This window comes from Scomber japonicus, chromosome 12, assembly GCF_027409825.1.
Source record: "Scomber japonicus isolate fScoJap1 chromosome 12, fScoJap1.pri, whole genome shotgun sequence".
Taxonomy (NCBI): Eukaryota; Metazoa; Chordata; class Actinopteri; order Scombriformes; family Scombridae; genus Scomber; species Scomber japonicus.
In genome coordinates, this window is record NC_070589.1 from 28,900,396 (window position 1) to 28,920,322 (window position 19,927).

Consider the following 19,927-nt stretch of genomic DNA (forward strand, 5'->3'; position numbering starts at 1 on the left):
TTGAGCTGCACTTTAATCTTCACTACTGTGTAATATCAGTACTTTAGGTTTACTTCTCCTTTCAATTCAACTGTTCAATATGTATATTATTTATATATTCTCACTTTAAACCTGTGCAATCACAATCTTAACTCAGGTATATTATCACTCAAAATCAATATCCTTCCTATCTATACTGGCCATTAACATATCTTCTCCAAATGTGTTTACAATGTGATGGCGGACAAAAACCCACAGTCCACTATCTGTGAAAACAAAAGAGGAAAAAGTATTTAAAAGTTGATCTGAAGCTAATATGAATCTTCAGTCGTCCGTATGAATCAAATCAAGTAGATATCTTTCACCATTAAAATCTTTTAAGTGTCAAAGTTCCTCTTTTTGTTACTATACTTCCACCGCAGCTCAACAGGGAAACACAAAGAGGGAATTTTGCACTTAAAAGTCTAATTTTGCAAGATATACACTTGATTTGAATAACTGAAGCTGACTGAAGCCTAACATTATCTACAGACAGACTTTTAAATACATGTGATAAAACCAGGACTGTGGATTTAGTTCTCCATCATTTCCATTATAAAAGCAATTGAAGGGGATATTTTAATGGCCAGTGTTCATTTGGGTTGGGACTGTTGTTTTTGGGTAGACATGAAAAACTATGAACCTATCCTTTAATATAAAACTTTGTCATATGTAGCCCTAAGGAAACCCTCAATGAAAAGTTGAACTACTAAACAATCTGTGAGAGCAGTTTAAAGCAGTAATAAACTTCTACATCAAGGCAAAGGTTTATAAAATATATAATACCAGCGAGGGTATTTAGTCCCTCTTCCCACCTGTATCGCATCTGGATTTTCTACAGTGCGAAGCTGCAGTTTACGAGGCGTACTTGAACGCATCAGTGGAGCAGGGAACGCCACAGTTGCAGTCTGTCCCCCCGCTGTGGTGAGGATGGGCATTGTTTGGCGCGCAGTGAAGGCAACGCTGCATAAGAACAGAAGACAAAGGTCGGTAATAGTGTAATACGATCAATACAGTGACTAGAAATACATTTAACATATAGATTTATATTTTATATGTCCTCACAAGGGCAGAAAGCTCAGTAAAATGATCTGAAATGAGTCCAAAGTTTTTTCTTGACTCCACTTTCTTAACAGAGCAGGTTTCAGATTAAGACTTGAGTTTAGATTTAATGTTAGAATTAAGGTTAAGCAGGGATTAGATGTGCTAATAAGGAAATTACATGAGAAGTAATTAAGTTTTTTTTACAAGTAGTGTAAATGTGTGTGTGTATGTGCTCTCTCTCCATAGACCAAGATTTCTTCTTTTTTTTTTCCTGGCAATGATATATTTTATTACTGCACTTAGTGACACATCATTGCTGGTTATGAGCCTCAGGTCGTCCTTTGCACCTGCTCCTTTACTATTTCAGTAAGTCGTCACGCCCAGGTCTGAAACTGAACCAAACCCCCCTAATGAAAAGCAGTCCAAATCCATCTGGGGGAGCTTCTAGGGACAGCTGCCCCAGCACACGTGGACCACATGGATGGACTGAACACGTCTACACCAGAGGGAGTAGGTCACTGTAAAAACAAGACATACACCTGAGCCAGATGATGATATTTATTACATTTTAATATTTAGATAATGACTAAAAATACTCCTTTTTTTCTCAGTATGGATAGAAGAAGGAGAAGCCACTGAATTTTAAGTATGTGGAAGGTGTTTGTGTGTGGTTTACATGAGCTCTGATGGAATGAGATCACTCCACCATCTTACGCCAGCATGCAGCTGGGAGGCTATTTTAACTCTTAACACAGCTGGAGCGCTCGCATGACACCAACCACAGCCTCACTCAGCAGCCGTTGCAACAGATTAAACAGACTCGGAGAATACGAGCACTTGTTCATGGTTAACCCTCCTGCTGTCCTAAAGTCAAGGAAGGGAGGAAGAAGGAAGGAAGGAAGGAAAGAAGGGAGGAGTGAAGCAAAGAAAGGGGGAAGGAAGAAGGAAGCAAAGGAAGAAGAGGGAAGGAAGAAGGAAAGAAGGAAAGAAAGGAGGGAGGAAGGAAGGAAAGAAAGGGGGAAGGAAGGAAGAAGGGAGGAAAGGAGGGAGGAAGGAAGGAAAGAAAGGGGAGGAAGGAAGGAAGAAGGAAGGAAAGGAAGAAGGAAGGAAGGAAGAAGGGAGGAAAGGAGGGAGGAAGGAAGGAAAGAAAGGGAGAAGGAAAGAAGAAGGAAGGAAGGAAGAAGGGAGGAAAGGAGGGAGGAAGGAAGGAAAGAAAGGGGGAAGGAAGGACGAAGGAAGGAAGGAAAGAAGGAACGAAAAGAGGGAGGGAGGAAGGAAGGAAGAAGGAACGAAAGGAGGAAGCAAAGGAAGGAAAGAAAGGGGAAGGAAGGAAGAAGGAAGCAAAGGAGGAACAAGGAAGGAAAGGAGGGAGGGAGGAAGGAAAGAAAGGAGGAAGGAAGAAGGAAGGAAAGGAAGAAGAGGGAAGGAAGGAAGGAAGGAAGGAAGGAAATGAGGGAGGAAGGAAGGAGGAAAGGAAAGAAGGAAGGAGTGAAGGAAAGGAGTGAGCTGGAAGGAAGGAAGAAAGGGTCAATTTGACGCGGGAGGACGATACAAGGGTTAAGTGTTTTTTTTCCCTCCAAAAAGTAAAACACAGACAGGAAATGTGCAATCACACACTGGCACAAGGAAAGATAATACATGGGCTATTTTGAGTGGAGAGGACTATTGTAAGCAGTATACAATAGACTTTTACATTTCAGATATTGTGGTACAGAAGTAGTCAGTAGAACATGCTTCCTTTTCTACATCGACCGCACGAGCAATAGAAGGAAGGTCAAAGGTCGAAAACTACCTTTGTGGTTTGGAGTCCACAAACCAAAGGGTGACAATATGGTGGCAATTTCTTTTTTTTCTTTTTTTTTATAGTCTAGGACAGAGGTGTCAAACTCATTTTCATTCAAGGGCCACATACAGACCAATTTGATCTCGTGGGCCGGATCATTAAAAAGATAGAGGGAAGGAAGGAAGGTAAGAAGGACAGACAGAAGGAAGGAAGGAAAGACGGAAGGACAGATGGAAGAAACGGAAGAAGGAAGGAAGGAAGGAAAGAAGGACAGACAGAAGGAAGGAAAGAAGGAAGGACAAATGGAAGAAATGGAGGAAGGAAGGAAGGAACAAAGAAAGGAAAACAGCAAAGAAGGAAAAGAACACAGAAAGGAAAGTAGGCCGGACTGGACCCCTCGGCGGGCCGGTTCTGGCCCACGGGCCGCATGTTTGACATCCCTGGTCTATGGTGTGGAAGAGCTTGGAAAAGAAACAAGAGTTAAAGTTTCTTCTTGCAAACAAAGTGATACTAAATCAGTACAAACTTTATTTGAACTCTTCAACTGAGAACTGGAACTGAGAACTGAGAAAAATGCCACCACTATAAACAAGATGGTTTGTTTGTGTGTGGTTGTGTGTGTGTATGTGTGTGTGTGTCAGTGTGTGTGTGTGTGTGTGGTTGTATGTATGTGTGTGTGTCAGTGTGTGTGTGTGTGGTTGTATGCGCCTCCCAGGTCAAATTGACCCCGTCTGTTTTGACTCTTCCTTCCTTCCTTCTTTCCTTCCTTCCTTCCTTCCTTCCTTCCTTCCTTTCCTTCCTTTCCTTCCTTTCCTTCCACCCTCCTTCCTTCCTTCCTTCCTCCCTTCCTCTTTTCCTTTCTCCCTCCCTCCTACCTTCCTTCCTTCTTTCCTCCGTCCTTCCTTCATTTCCTTCCTTCCTTCCTTCCTTCCTTCCTTCTTCCTCCCTTCCTTCCTTCCTTACTTCCTTGGCTCGAGGAATGAAAAAATAAAAAATAAAAACATGTTCTAGGATTTAGTAGACTATTTAGTGATATTAAATAATACATTTCCCAAAAATGAAGATCTAAGGGTTGTCTTTAGGTTTCTTGGTTTCAAATGATAATAAATTCATGATGTTTATAATAAGTCCCTGCATGTGCTTCCCTTATCTCTCATATTTTCTGACTTTCCCACTTCAATATGCTCTCTGATACAACAGTGTTACCAGAAATAATAATAAAAAAGAAAACACTTGCTTACTCCCAGTGATATTATAGCATCACACAGTCACAGTGTGTACGTCGGCCTGAATACACAACTTCCCATTTCTACCTTTATACTGGGTGACCAGAAATAGCATTAACACCATTTTAAAAGACAATCAACTTTTACATTATTAAAGGAGGAAGGAAGGACAGAAAGAAGGAAGAAAAGGGGATGGAGGGAGGAAAGAAGGAAGGAAGGAAGGAAGAAAAGGGGATGGAGCAAGTAGTGACAGTGTGTAAGTCGGAAGGAAGGAAGGACAGAAGGAAGGAAGAAAAGGGTATGAAGGGAGGAAAGAAGGAAGGAAGAAAAGGGGATGGAGCAAGTAGTGACAGTGTGTAAGTCGGAAGGAAGGAAGAAAAGGGGATGGAGGGAGGAAAGGAGGAAGGAAGGAGGGAGGGAGGGAGGGAGGAAGGAAGGAAGGACAGAAGGAAGGAAGAAAAGGGGATGGAGGGAGGAAAGAAGGAAGGAAGGAAGGAAGGAGGAAGGAAGGAAGAAAAGGGGATGGAGGGAGGAAGGCATATTATAGCATCACACAGTCACAGTGTGTAAGTCAGCCTGAGTACACAACTTCCCATTTCTACCCTTATACTGGGTGACCACAAATAGCATTAACACCATTTTAAAAGACAATCAACTTTTACATTATGACATAAAAAGCAGACACTGTAACATCAGACCAAACTTAGATAGTCAGATGTGGTTGATGTTCAATTGAAGAAACCATAAAATCTCATGAGCTCCCTTCACACAGAGAATTAAACCCCCTCTTTGTTTGTAGACTAAAAGAACCACTGCTCCCATAAACCCCCAGAAACACTCACTCTGGATTATTAGATCACTAGTTAAATAACCAAAGCATGAATATAAATGTACTTCTATCAGATATGAAGCTTGTATCTGATCTCAGTGCATCATATTTGAATCAGCAGTGCCCTCTTGTGGTGAATAGTGAGCTATTACTGCTTTCATAATGCTTTGATGCTATTATTCAGTATTTTCAAAATTTCCAATATCAGGTTTCAGTAATTTTACCTCAAATAGTGGAAATGTATTTTTAAGCTTCTTTGACAATGTCGTAAACAGTCAAATGATGTTGTAGCTAATACTGTATATTGTGTGTTACCCTAATTTACAGGATGATGCCCAAATGAGAAACAGATATAGAGTATTATTTCTTTGTCAAGCACTTTATTAACCCTCCTGTTGTCCTCGAGTCAAGGAAGAAAGGAAGGGAGGAAAGGAGGAAGGAAGGTAAGAAGGAAGGAGAGAAGGAAGGGAGGAAAGGAAAGAAGGAAGGGGGGAAGGAAAGGAAAGGAAGGAAGGAAGGATGGTGAGAGGGAGGGACGGAGAAAGGAAAGAGGAAGGAAGGAAAGACGGACAGAGGAAAGAAGGAGGGGTGAAGGTAGGGGGGAGGAAAGAAAGAGATAAGGAAGGAAGGAAGGACAGAAGGAAGGAAAGGGGATGGAGGGAGGAAAGAAGGAAGGAAGGAAGGAAGGACGGAAGGAAGGAAGAAAAGGGCATGGAAGGAGGAAGGAAGGAAGGGAGGGAGGAAAGAGAGAGGAAGGAAAGAAAGAGAGGAGGAGGGAAGGACAGATGGAAGGAAGGAAGGGAAAAAAGAAGGAACAGTCAAAACAGACGGGGTCAATTTGACCCGGGAGGACAACAGGAAGGTTAAACATCAGATGTAGTTAAATTATATTGCAGCTCAAATGGGAATTCATCACATAATCAACAGCTGACAGAAAGGGGGATTTGAGTCAGGTGCATTTTGGTTGACGTATTTGTGTGGATGGTTTGGGGTCGAGGGTCTTGGCACCTCAGACAACAACAAAAAAATGAACATTGTCTATCTGAGCCGCTAACCCTGAGGGGAAACCTGTCTCCAAACCCTGATTATGTCCTCAGGAACATCATCTGCAGCCTAAACCCACAGACACGTTGATGTTGATTACGTCATCTTGGAAGTCATTCAGACAGAAATACAACAGTCAAATCATGTTATTAATTACCCCCAAAGCTGGCTCATTTAATTATAAGGTTTTTAATAATTTAATAATAGGAATTAATACTGAAAATGTATATCTCGAACCTCAACTTGCCTTACTGTGACATTTTACGGATTTGGCCAGTTAAGCTGCAAAGGCCACAACAAATTCCCAAATACCTCTTTGATGGTATTAACAGCATGTAATTGTGTTACGCGTTCATCCCAGGCTAATTTTGTGCTAAAGAGCTGTCTGGCCCGGGTCATATTTGGCTCCCTGCTGTCAGCCCTTTGTGCCTCCCAGGGTCCCCCCTTCTGCTGCTGGTACTCGACCATCTGGAGCCTCCATCCTCTAACTGCAGGACATGCCAAGGAGATGGAGAGGATGGGGACGAAGAGGAGGGAGGAGGGAGGATGAGGAAGGAGGAGGAAGGAAGGAGAGGTGAGGGGGACAAGAGCCAGAATATCTGATGTAATATGGCTCCACTATTTGGTAAATGATGACACAAATGAAGGATAATGAAATGTTCTGTAGAGGGATTGTTACTCTGCAGGCAATCATAATAGGGGATAAGGTATTATACAACATGTGGATATGCAATAAGGAATAAAATATATTCAGAAATTACAGAATTAAAGATGCAATAGGACAAATAGCAGGGAAATTAAAAACAGAAATCAGAAGTTAGTCAAGTAGATGAAGGCTGCCTAAAAGTATCAAGAATATTGTGTGCATCTGAAAAGAATTGAGAGAGCGTTACATTACTTTAAATATGATTTGTTCAGTCCTCGTTTTGCTGAATGAAGTAGTTTAATGCCGCTCTGCTAGAGATTAAGGGATGGAGAGAGGGCCGTGCCATGCCGAGCAGTGCTCTTTGATATCAGCAGGGGCAGTGTTTGAACAGGATGACCTCTCTCGGTACACAGAGAGACAGATGGTGTCTCTGGGGTCAGCCAGAGTCAGATCTAAATAAAGGAATTCAGCAAGCACAGAGTACAAATACAGTGCACACACAGCACCGTGCACACCTTTATATATCAGACTGAAATGTTACATGGAATTAATGACATTAGAAAAGCAGAGATGGTTGAAATGTAGTCCTATAAATAAACAGGTTTTATATCATCGCCATGGTGGTTATGTAAGGTCACAGTTTGCTGATAAAAGCCAAGATGAAGCAAACCTTCCATGGTAACTCTAGATTTGCAGGATATCTACATATAAAAATCATCTATATACATTGTGGACACCTTTTTAACACAATCTAAGACTCTTAACTTGTATTTTAATATCAAAAGTCCCTTCCCCAATGGTAAAATCAATGTCTTACCAACCATATACCAACACATATTACACATCCTTACATAGACCAAGTGTCGATGAAGTGAGTGTGCGGACATTACCACAGTTTTATATCATAGTCATGGTGGTTATGTAAGGTCACATTGGATTTGGAAGTTTACTGATGAAAGCCAAGACGATAACCTTCCTACATATAAAAACCATCTATATACATTGTGGACACCTTTTTACCACAATGCAAGACTCCAAACTTGTACTTTAATATCATAATTCAATTTCTTACCGACCATATTGTTGTTGGTATATATACCAACACATATTACACATCCTTACAAAGTACAGACCAAGTGTTGATGAAGGGAGAGTGCGGACATTACCTCAGACACTTATGGTTTAATATTTCTTACCTAGAGCAAATACCTTTTGATAAATCATATCATATAAGCTTGTTGAATTGGAAAAGATTTATTGTCTAAACAAGGCCAGGTGTTTATTATAAACTTTATTCTCTATAAAATGTCTGTGCCTCTGAGATCAAAGCCTATTCTACTATTAGACCAGAGGTGTCAAACTCATTTTCATTCAAGGGCCACATACAGCCCAATTTGATCTCATGTGGGCCAGATCACTAAAGGAAGGAAGGACGGAAGGAAAAGAAGGAGAAGGAAGAAAATACAGGAAGGAAAGATCGAAGGAAGAAAGGGAGCAAGGACAGATAGAAGGAGGAGAAGAGAAGACAAGAAGGAAGTAGAGAAGAAGGACAGATGGAAGGAAGGAAGGAAAAGAAGATCGGAAGGAAGGAATGAAGGAAGAAAGGTAGGAAGGACCGATGGAAGGAAGGAAAAGAGGAAGAAGGAAACTGGGCCGGATTGGACCTCTCGGCGGACCGGTTCTGGCCCACGGGCCGCATGTTTGACACCCCTGTATTAGACTTACAAATAATGTTTTTTATTGAAAAAGGCAAGTATAAATAGTTTGACATGAAATGTAACACATGACTAAATGTTGATAAGACCTGTTGCAAGTCTGCTCTGTCAGGTGTTGCTCTCCTTTCTGCCAGTAGGTGGCAGCATAGACTCTATAAACATGTGACATAACTTTTTCCCTTTTTTTAAAACGGGAAAATATGAATTGAAATTTGCTACTTTAATTAGGCTATTGGTACATTTAGTTTACATTATTACCAACTTGACTGATTTCTTGTGGATTAAATTTTAATAATTCTGTTCCCTACCTTCATCTTTGTACAAAAAAGACACATTATTAAAAAAAATTGGATTAAAGTTAATTTTAACTTTGGGGTTTCTCCTAGTAAGATACATTATCTTTTCATTTTCACTGCTGATAAGTGAAATCCTCATTATTTTACCCCCACTTTTAAAACTCTCTCTCTCTAAGCGTCTCAGGGGCAGTTCTAGGATCAGACCTTTAGGGGGGGCTCAGCTCCTAATGAGAATTTGTCATACAATGCCCTGCAAGTGTTCAAACCTCTCTGCTAAACTACTAATTTCACTGGATAACAGAAATTAATGCATAGTTGAGTGGTCTAAGTAGTGGTCTACTATAGTGTTTAATAATAATGGTTCAGAATAAACAATGACAGATTTCTACAGAGAGGACTCTAAGATAGTTAATGAACTCTGATGGAACACAATATTAATTACAGAACTATCCAAATTACATTAAACCTGTTTAAATAAAACCATTTTAAGTGTTTGTCCCATCTCTAACAGACGGGCTCGCAAAAATAATTCAAGTTGTATAAAATAATTATTAGGGGGGGAAAAAAACAATATGATTTACTTATTTTTAGGGGTGCTTAGAATATATTTAGGGGTGTTTGAGCACCTCTAAAAGGGGTCTAAAATCACCATTATTTAAATAATTCTGTTACTACCTTTTATTATCAAAAAAAATGGATTTAAGTTGATTTTACTTTTGGGTTTCTCCCAGTAAGATACATTATCCTTTCATTTTTACTTTATCACACATTTTAGCAGAACTTAATTAAGGCCCACTCAATGTATGTAATCAGTGGATAACATTGATCTAACTAGAATGGGCTATTAGATTAAAAAAATAAAAAAAGAAGCAACACATTTTGGTAGATTTCTATTCATTCTTATACTTTTCACTGCTGGACAAGTGAAATCCTCATTATTTTACCCCCCTACTTTTAAAACTCTCTCTCTCTCTCTCCTTCTCTAAGTGTAATATTTCCTTTTTAGCTGTAGGTTGATTACAGTACGTGCAACCAAAAAAACCAACCCCAAAAAAACCGATCGCGGATGTGTAGAGGAGTGAGCCCTCTCGCTGCATCTACACGATCTTTGACGTTAAACTGAGACGTCGGACGACATTTTCGGCACAGCATCATCAGCGCTGACGTGGAGACTACGTGAGCGAAAGCACAGGCCGTCCACCCCTGTAATTAGTGACGAGTCAGGCTACGTAAAACTTCGGTAAGTCACAGTAAAAAGAGCTGTCACATTTTTTTTTTCGTGCACAGCGCAACTCAGGGCGCAAAGACTTGAAGGAGGAAAATGTGCAAACACACTGGCTTAGAGACCCAGCTCGTGAATTTAGTGGAGCAATATGGAGAGAGAGAGAGAAAAAGAGAGAGAGAGAGAGAACGAGAGAGAGAGAGAGAACGAGAGAGAGAAAGGCAAAGGAGAGGTTCCTCTGTTATAGTTTACAGAGCTTCGTCAAGTTAAATGGAGTGAGGACGGAGTCGGAAGTTGGGGTTAATGAGTGTTTCTTCAATATAAAATATTACAAATGTGTCAAGCTTGATAAATATATATAAATAGGCTATATATAATATAATACTTTTATTGTTTTAAAGCAGTGGAAGCACTTTAAGGATCCCCAAAGGTCTATAGGGGGACCCCTGAAAAAAAAAAGGGGGGGGGGGTCATTTATTTTCACTATAATACCACCTATAAATAACACAGTGACCGTGTGTGTGACTATTTTCGTCGTGGGTTTCATGCAAGCTATGCAATAAAATATCTAAGTGCAAAAAGCGTATTAGGTGGGGGTCCAAGTATCTAATTTGGGTTCTTTTAAGGGTTTTTTATGTTAAAAAAAAATATATATATATATATAAAAAATTTGAGATCCACTAGTTTAAAGTGTTCTTACTGTATGTATTCTTCATTTTTAAATTGTTACTTATTAAATTGTAAAAAAAAAAAAAAAAAAAATCCGAGTCAGATTAAGGAAGTCACAGTTCATTTTCACTTTGCCTTCCAAAGAAAAAGGAAGTCAGTGTTTTAGCTTGCACGAAATTCTTCAGTAATTTCTTCCAACTTCATAATTCAAACTCTGTGGTCCAGAAAATGTTAGAAAAGCACCAAAAGCCAACTTCAGATGTTTTTGGTCTTGAGCTGCAGTCCAAACAACCCAAAGAGGTTCAAGTTATCATCACAGGAGACTAAAGAATAGTAGGACATAGTTTAACATGTAAAAATCTGAAGTCAGAGCATTTTAGTAGCAAGTTTTTCAATTCATTTCCTGTCCATTGATTGCTTATCGCTCTTATCTGTACATTATGTCACTTTGACAAAATGAAAGTGAATCTGTTGGTGTGTGTGTGTGTGTGTGTGTGTGTGTGTGTGTGTGTGTGTGTGTGTGTAATAATTCCTCTAATAACTGAACACTGAAGTCTATCTGGGACACACTCTAGACACAAGTTTCAATATTAACATTATATTTAGACGTAGGTGGAAAATAAAAACCACTGTCAAACCGAGGCCCATGAGATATGATGAAGGTGTTTTGGGATAATTATAACTACTAACTCTGGCCTACGACTCTGACGCCGACTCTTGATATTAATCAGCTCTTTGTTATTCTCATTTTCTCTAATTCAATAGTGGTATTCATTCTTTCATCGTCTCTGAACTGAGCCAGTATCTTGAGGCCCTTGCATGCTACAAGCTAGCCATGCCTTTATAGCCTATCTCTCTCCTCTCTTGTTACTTTCTCTTCCCTTCTTCTGTTAACAAGGAAAAACAAGAAACTTTTATCCTCAGGTGTGAAAATGATGCTCATATAGGATTCACTCTTCCAGATTTCCCCATGTGGCAGAGGAAGCACAGAGGATAAAGTGATGTTATGTAATGCAGGTTTTGTCACTCTCTGGATAACCATTCACACTCAGACAGAGATCGACAGACACAGCGTTGTTGTGACTCACATGCAGCAGAAAGAAAGAGTCTCCAGAGCAAATCAAAGAATAAGTTGTGTCTCTTTACATGATGTTTTACAACCTTTTTTTTTTTTTTTACTTATTTTTTATTGATTTTTTAGAATAATAGTACACAGAAACAAGGTAAAAAACTTTTCCTTCACAAACATAATAAATAAATAAATTAATGAATAAAAACCATATCAATAATCAAGAATGAATTAGAAAAAATTAAAATTAAAAATTAAATAATCAAAAAATGAATAAATAAAAAATAATAATGATAATAAAATAAATAAATAAAAAACAATAATAATAAAAAAACAATTAAAAAAAAAAAAAAATTAAAAATTAAAAATTAAATAATGAAAATAAATAAATAAATAACAATAATAATAAAATAAAATAAATAAAAATAATAATACAAAATAATAGGTAAATAAATAAAAACCATACCAATAACCAAGAATAAATTAGAAAAAATTAAAATTAAAAATTAAATAATGAAAAAAAATAAAAAAATAAAAATAAAATTAAAAATTAAATAATGAAAAAAATACAAAAATACAAAAATAAAAATAATGATAATAAAATAAAATAAATAAAAATAATAATACAAAAATAATAATAAGTAAATAAATATATCAATCAATTTTTTTTTTTTAAAGAAAAAGTGGATAGACAACAAAAACAAACTAACACAAAAATACCCACACAATGTCAAACAGACAGAAAGAAAATACAAAATATCACATCAGGAGTCAATAAGTATTGTGACTAAATCATGACCAACTAAGAATGTTTTACAACCTTAATAAAAATGATTGTGCAGTTAATATATTGTGATCTCTTCTGCTTCTTAGTTTTCTATCAATTTGGACTTGAAGTGAATTATACTGAAGTTTAAATGGGAATTGAAATCTCCATTAAAATGCATTCAAGTAAAGACCTTTTAGTTAATTGCATGTGTTTGAAGGTTTGGAAAAAATCAATCAATGCTCGGTCACCCTGTTTGGTATCACATTAATTCATTAATTTAATCTCTTGATAATGGTTTTTGGAGAATAAATGGTAAATTTGAAGGCGTGTAATTACTTGCACAATTACTCATAGGTGCTATCAGAAAACAGCATCTCCGAAAAAAAACAGTCATAACTAAACTTGTGGTCTGATGTGAAGGTGCAGGTGTTACTTTTCTTTATGCCTTTCAGCTTCTGTAGTTGTATTAGTATTAATAAGCTCTTGTGTCTGTGTAGGTTGACTCACTATGGATACTTCAGTGTCGTCTCAGCTGGACAGCAGTTTGAACGACTCCATGACAGACGGAGAGGAGAACAACAGCGAAGTCAGTACGTCGCCTGCAGCCCCCTCTCAGGTAACGACACACACACACACACACACACACACACACACGTGCCTGGCTGTGAAGTAATAATTCAGCATCTTATCCAAAGTGATTTAAACTGACAGAGATTTGTCGCTTCACCACTTGAGTTGAATGTTCACAGACACGCGTTATCTTATGTCAGCAGCAGAGTTGAAGGAGGAGGAGGTTATCTCTAAACTCAAAGAGACACCTCACCATCACTGTGGATAGCTGAGAAAAGGAGGATTAGAAACTTTAAAACTAAGTTAAACTAGGGCTGGGCAATTAATAAACATTTAGAAACTCTAATCGACTTCATCTTGCTCATGTCAATTAATGGTGGTGTTCACTGTTGCCATGACAGCAAAGGTTGCATATCTTTAAAGGAATTTGAAAACTTGTCTCCAGTGATCATTTTAACCCAAACCATGATCTTTACGTACTTCTAATCAAGTGAACTAGACATTAACCCTCCTGTTGTCTTCGAGTCAAGGAAGGAAGGGAGGAAGAAGAAAGGAAAGGAGGAAGGAAAGTAGGAAGGAAGGAGAGAAGGAAGGAAGCTAGTCTGTAGAAATGAGTTTTGAATAGTGATTTAAAAAAAAGAGCTCAATGTCAATTAATGGTGGTGTTCCCTGTTGCCATGACAACAAAGGTTGTATATCTTTAAAGGAATTTGAAAACTTGTCTCCAGTGATCATTTTAACCCAAACCATGATCTTTATATAGTTCTAATCAAGTCAACTAGACATTAACCACAGCTTAGTCACACCTTAAAACATCTTTATTTTCTCATGTGTGAGGGCAGCAGTGTAAAATACTAAACTAAAGAAACTGTGAAAATACATCATTGTTCATCAAGGGTGGAGATAATTGTTCATTAATCATAATCGAGGTTAAAAGTTCAATTAATTTTGATTTTTGCCATAATCGCCCAGCCCTAAGTAGTTCAACTATGTTGGAATACATGACATTGGATTTTTTACTCTATGAAACATTTCACAGTATCACAAACTGAGATTCACAAGAACTGCAATTTCAATTCCTGTTTTTTTTTTTTTTTAAACCAAAAAAGTGGCACCACCCTTGCCAGTGAGCTGCTTTATTCAAAAAATGTCTTGATTTGTGCTGGCAGGTGTTGATGGCAGCAGAGTCTCCTGGTATAACCGTGGTCCAGCTGTCTGACGGTCAGACTGTGCAAGTCCAAGGCGTCATCCAAGCTCCACAGACCTCCGTCATACAGTCACCACAAATCCAGACTGTTGAGGTGAGAGCATGCACCACATAATTAAACTCAGCTTCTTTTGTAAAGGTATTGCATAATGGCAGCATATTTCCACTACAGGCTGTTTAAATACAAATATCAGAATCAGCAAGGGCCTGTTTTTAAATCTACGTCAATTCTCAAGTTATATGTTTGAAGTCTCAAGTAAATCAAGATAAGTCCAAATCAAGACTCTCAGACCAAGTTTCAAGTCGTATCAGATGTTCAAGTTAAGTCAGAACAACACTGTCTTTAATCACATACATCTGTTAGTACACTGTGTACTTACCGGGAATGACATTTAGCTAGTTAGCAAGCTAGTTAGCAAGCTAGAGTTAGCATTAGCATTATTGTTCACTAGTACCAAATCATTACAGACGGCTAAATTAACTCAATAACCCTACTGATGGTGTTAGTAGGTATTGCTGTGCTCCACATGATGCCACTAGGTCTAAGAAAACATGTCTAGGAATGATGAATATCAGACCAGAATAGCTGGAGGTGCCCCAAAAAGGTTATCACCTTCTGCTCAAAATGTGTACTGAAGATATTTGACCCACTCTGTTACACTGTGTACTTACCGGGAATGACAATTAGCTAGTTAGCAAGCTAGAGTTAGCATTAGCATTATTGTTCACCAGTACCAAATCATTACAGACGGCTAAATTAACTCAATAAACCTACAGATGGTGTTAGTAATGACACCACTAGGTCTAAGAAAACATGTCTAGGAATGATGGATATCAGACCAGAATAGCTGGAGGTGCCCCAAAATGTGTACTGAAGATATTTGACCCTCTCTGTGACTTTATAAGAATCTTGTACTGTGGAGCAAATCTTTGTCAGTGTGTCAGTCAGGCATGCAGACATGAACCGAGCTCGTATTAAAACATGTGATTCATCTTTGCCGATCAACACATCACAGTTCTTTCATTATCAGATGGCTTACTGGATGTGTCACCAGTATAGAGGTGCTCTGTGCAAAAAAAAACACTTATAATATATTAGTATAATGCGGCGATGTTCACCGTAGTTACAATGTACTCTTGCGCCATTTCCTGTTTGAAAAGTGGTCCCTCCCCTTTTGCTACAGAGCCAAGATGGCGACCGTTGAGGGTGAGAAGTGTTCATAGTTCTACACTCAACTTTTTCACCCTTTTGAGTGCACCATCCAGGTACTCATAGTGCACTGCATTTTTCCATACTTCTCATTATGAACGCACTTAGGCACTCTAAATATTAAGTGTTAGTACAGAAATATGCGGTTTGAGACACAGCACAAGTCCAGTTGAGAAATCCTTTTAATTTGGTGACTTAGATCCAAGTTGAGTGCAGTGCTTTAGTCTAAAACCTGGTGTGAATACAGATATAATAATAATAATAATGATAATAATGATGCATTTTATTTAAAGGCGCCTTTCAAAGCACTCAAGGTCACTTTACAAGGCACATATAAGACAGCAACAGTACATCAAACAATATAAATCAGGTGACATTTAATGCAAAGATAGAGAATAAATACGAATGTGACTACAAAGTGCATTAGTACAATAAATAAACAAGAATGAAGATTGCATAGTAAGTGAGAGACAGAGTAGGCCACTCTGAATAGGTGCGTTTTCAGGCGGGATTTAAAGGTGGAGACGTGCGTGAGAGTCTGAAGTGCGGATGTCTGGTGGGAGAGAGTTCCAAAGGCGGGGGGGCAGATAACTATAACTAAAATCGGAGTAAGTGTGTTAGTGAGTGAGGATTACTCTGCCGTGTGTAGGAAGTACTCTAAGTGGTCTAATGCAGTGCATCTGTTAATAGGATTGATGTGAGCAGCAGGAGCTGAGGTTTAAGCTCATCAGTCTAACCTTCACATTCAAGTTGATGTTGTCATTGTGTCTGAGCAGGAAGATGGATTCACTAACTTTAAACACATCAGACAGTACTTCTCTCATATCTGTGAAGCTTACAAGTATGACGCTGGCCCAAAATCATCATAACGTTAGGTTTCACTAGATATATCGTTGTATATGTTTCACAACATCCAGCACTCGAAGAAAAAAAGAAAAAGTTTGGTGGTGGGAAGTGAAACTGTTATCCCTGTCAATCTTACAAGATAGCATGTCGCAGCAGATTTTCTGTGTAAACCACTCTCTCGTTTCATGAAAAGTCTCTTTTACGAGGAAAAGGAAACGAATCTAAGGATCACAACTGTGCTCTGCAAAAGATGCAAAGCCTCAAAGTGCTTCTGTGAACCGATTTTGAATTACTTTGTAGTTCATATCAGTGAGTTTCATCAAGAACAAGTCTGACTTCATCGCGGTATCGGCTGAACTTCCACAGTAATAATTACATAGTCATAGAAATAATATCCCATGTAAGAGATTGTTGTTATTACGTTCTTTTGATTGGCAGAAGCATGAAACACTCTGTACATTCAAGACTAAAAGCTGCACGCTCAGCAGCGGAAATATGTGTGTGCAGTCTCTCTTTTTTTTTTCACATTATTCTGTGAAATTGCTTTTCACTTGCTCACATAATCATCAGTAAATAGACTTGTCCTTTGCCTGGCACAGACAATGTACTCTCACAGGGCCGAAAACAGCCTTTGTGTTGAGAAGGCACAACAATTACGCCACACCAGTGTGAGTCATTAAAGCTTGCTGATTGATGACACACACAAAACAGGTTTGATTTACAATTTCGTGTTTGTTATTACTCTCCAACGGTGCAGCTCGGGTGATAAAATGTAAAAGGTGTTTATTCAAGCTAGATTAAAATCATGCTTGGAGAAAGGAGAGTTTCAGATGACACATAAATACACAAATAAATATACTGTAAAAATAACTCTTTAATGACCGAGATGTGAGATAGGTTGAAAAGATTCAGCTCAAAATAAAATGCTGTTCAAATTCTTCCATTGACGTCATCGTTATCTATAACATATCCTCATATCACATAGAGGATCACCTCAATAACAAGAGCCTATGTACGCAAATTGGCACCCACTCAGTATTAACGTTGTTTCTGTTTTCTACAGATTGCCGCCGCAGAGGAGAATGAGGAAGGCGAGTCAGTCACAGACACACAGAAGAGACGAGAGATCCTCTCCAGGCGCCCGTCTTATCGGTGAGAAGACATCAACAGAAAACAAGTGCATGATAAAACACAGCGTTGTATAGGTCAAGTGTGGACTGTGGAGTCTGGCAATGACGCGCCGTCTGTGTGTGCGTAATCACTAATTGCAAATCCGTCTTTCCGCAGAAAAATCCTCAATGAGCTTTCATCGGACTCGCCGGCAGTTCCTAAAATCGAAGAGGAGAAGGCGGATGAGGAGGTCATCTCCAGCAACGCCTCAGTATCAGTGCCGACGTCCATTTACCAGACCAGCTCGGGACAATATAGTCAGTACACTCATGTTAAACCATGTTTAAGATTAGTTTCAGAGATATCACATTTGTTCTTGTTACTTAACTTCCTTTAAGTATGATAACCTCAGTCAGGAAGTGTTTTTATTTCTCTTTAAGCATGAAAAAAATATCTGAACTTCATTTTCTTTTTCATCAAATTATATTAAATTACATTATAATAACATAAATCAACTGATTTACAAGCAAAAAAGTTACTGCAGATGAAGTAGTAGTGTATTATCTATCTATCTATCTATCTATCTATCTATCTATCTATCGACCTACCGACCTACCGATCTATCTATCTATCTATCTATCTATCTATCTATCTATCTATCTATCTATCTACCCATCTATATATCTATCGATCTATCGATCTATCTATCTATCTATCTATCTATCTATCTACCGACCTACCGACCTATCTATCTATCTATCTATCTATCTATCTATCTACCGACCTACCGACCTATCTATCTATCTATCTATCTATCTATCTATCTATCTATCTATCTATCTATCTATCTATCTATCTATCTATCTACCTACCTACCTACCTACCTACCTACCTACCTACCTACCTACCTACCTATCAAAAGGTATATACAGTAAATAATATATAGTGCCAAAACACATAAATAATAAGGCCAGATGAAGTAGTAGTGTATGATCCCCCTTAAGGAGAAATTCAAAGTTGACACAATAATAGTGAGATATGGTGAAAGAGATAAAAATGAATCAAATAAAATATATAATATACAAATAAGTATATACAATAAACAACCCCTGTTTAAATAATCTGCAATTATATAAATGTGCAATATGCATAAATTCCTGGTATTATATACACATGTGCAATGATCCTGGGATTTAGAGTGCATGCTAGGGACCTACTGTATGCTGCAGGTCATTCCCCTCTCTCTGCCAGACTGTCTGAATAAAGGCATAGAAGGAGCCCCCACCTCCACCCCCCCGAAGCGCTTTGAGACATGTGGCTGGATGAGTCTATGACTGAATGCGCTTCTGAGCTGCTCAGCATAGAGGCACTGTGTTGGCTGAAGTCCAACTATGCCATCAAAATCCATGGCATATATAAGTACACAGGTTTTGAATAGCTGTACACTGTAATGACCGCTATGTGTGAAAGGGTTAAGTATGACTGCACCCATGAGCCTCAGTAGTTATTGTCATGGTGAGGATGCCAACCAGAAGGGGGGACATAGGGCTGCCCTCTAAATTCCAGTCAGGAATGAAACACTGCACCATGGTTGCTGCATATATTAAAAATGAGCCGCTCAGAAACCTGATTTTATGCTTGGTAAGAGATGTTTCTTGGAGTGGAAGTTGACCTCTTTCCTAAATGTTTTATGTACACAGTATATCTTTTACTTTTTTTTTATCAGTGAACCTGATGTTTCCCAACACACTGTTGTATCATTGTTTATACTGATTATTTAACCAGGAGAGTTTCATATCCAGCCAATCATTTCAAAGAGCTTCTTGTGTCAGTCAACCAACAATAGAAAGAAAATATAACTTCTATAAGTCCAAAGTCCTAAATATCCAATATAACTCCTCCCCATTGTGTTACTCAGTTTCATTTTTACTGCAGCCTTGTTCTAACTGAACTTTGACCCCCCCCTACACAGTTGCGATCAGCCAGGGAAGAGCCATCCAGCTGACCAACCCTGGAGCTGAAGAACTGCAGGGGGGACAGACTCTAACTGTTGCCAACTCCGCCACTCCGCAGCCTGGAGCCGCCATCCTACAGTGTGCAGCTCAACCCGGAGACTCCACTCAGCAGTTCTACCTCCAGGGAGGACAGGTGCTCATCCAAGGTAGAGTCAAGCTGCTTTCTGGTGAAAATCTGGACATTTCGGGATCAATAAAGTATCTATCTATCTATCTATCTATCTATCTATCTATCTATCTACCTATCTACCTATCTATCTATCTATCTATCTACCTATCTATCTATCTATCTATCTATCTACCTATCTACCTACCTATCTATCTATCTATCTATCTATCTATCTATCTATCTATCTATCTACCTATCTATCTATCTATCTATCTATCTATCTATCTATCTACCTATCTACCTATCTATCTATCTATCTATCTATCTACCTATCTATCTATCTAAAGGTATACAGTAAGTAATACATAGTGCCAAAACACATAATAAGGCCGGAGCCAAATCTGAATATGATATTCGGAAAAGCACAAATAGATGTTTTTTATGAATATTTATTTTGTACAAATATTTGAGAAATTAATTTTTGGGAAGATAAAAATCCCCCAAATCAAATAACAGGGCTCAGTGTGGGA

General features: G+C 38.4%; 1 protein-coding gene across 1 annotated transcript in view; it reads left to right on the plus strand.

Moving 5' to 3' along the window:
* The first annotated feature begins 9,763 nt into the window (after window positions 1–9,763).
* LOC128369425 (cAMP-responsive element modulator-like) overlaps window positions 9,764–19,927 on the plus strand; it is a 154,499-nt gene continuing 144,335 nt past the window's right edge. Inside the window, exons 1-6 of the mRNA XM_053330465.1 lie at window positions 9,764–9,841; window positions 12,828–12,946; window positions 14,070–14,201; window positions 17,227–17,315; window positions 17,451–17,590; window positions 19,246–19,434. Of these exons, the coding sequence (XP_053186440.1) occupies window positions 12,839–12,946; window positions 14,070–14,201; window positions 17,227–17,315; window positions 17,451–17,590; window positions 19,246–19,434 (658 nt within the window). The 5' untranslated portion in view covers window positions 9,764–9,841; window positions 12,828–12,838. The remainder of the gene's footprint in view (window positions 9,842–12,827; window positions 12,947–14,069; window positions 14,202–17,226; window positions 17,316–17,450; window positions 17,591–19,245; window positions 19,435–19,927) is intronic.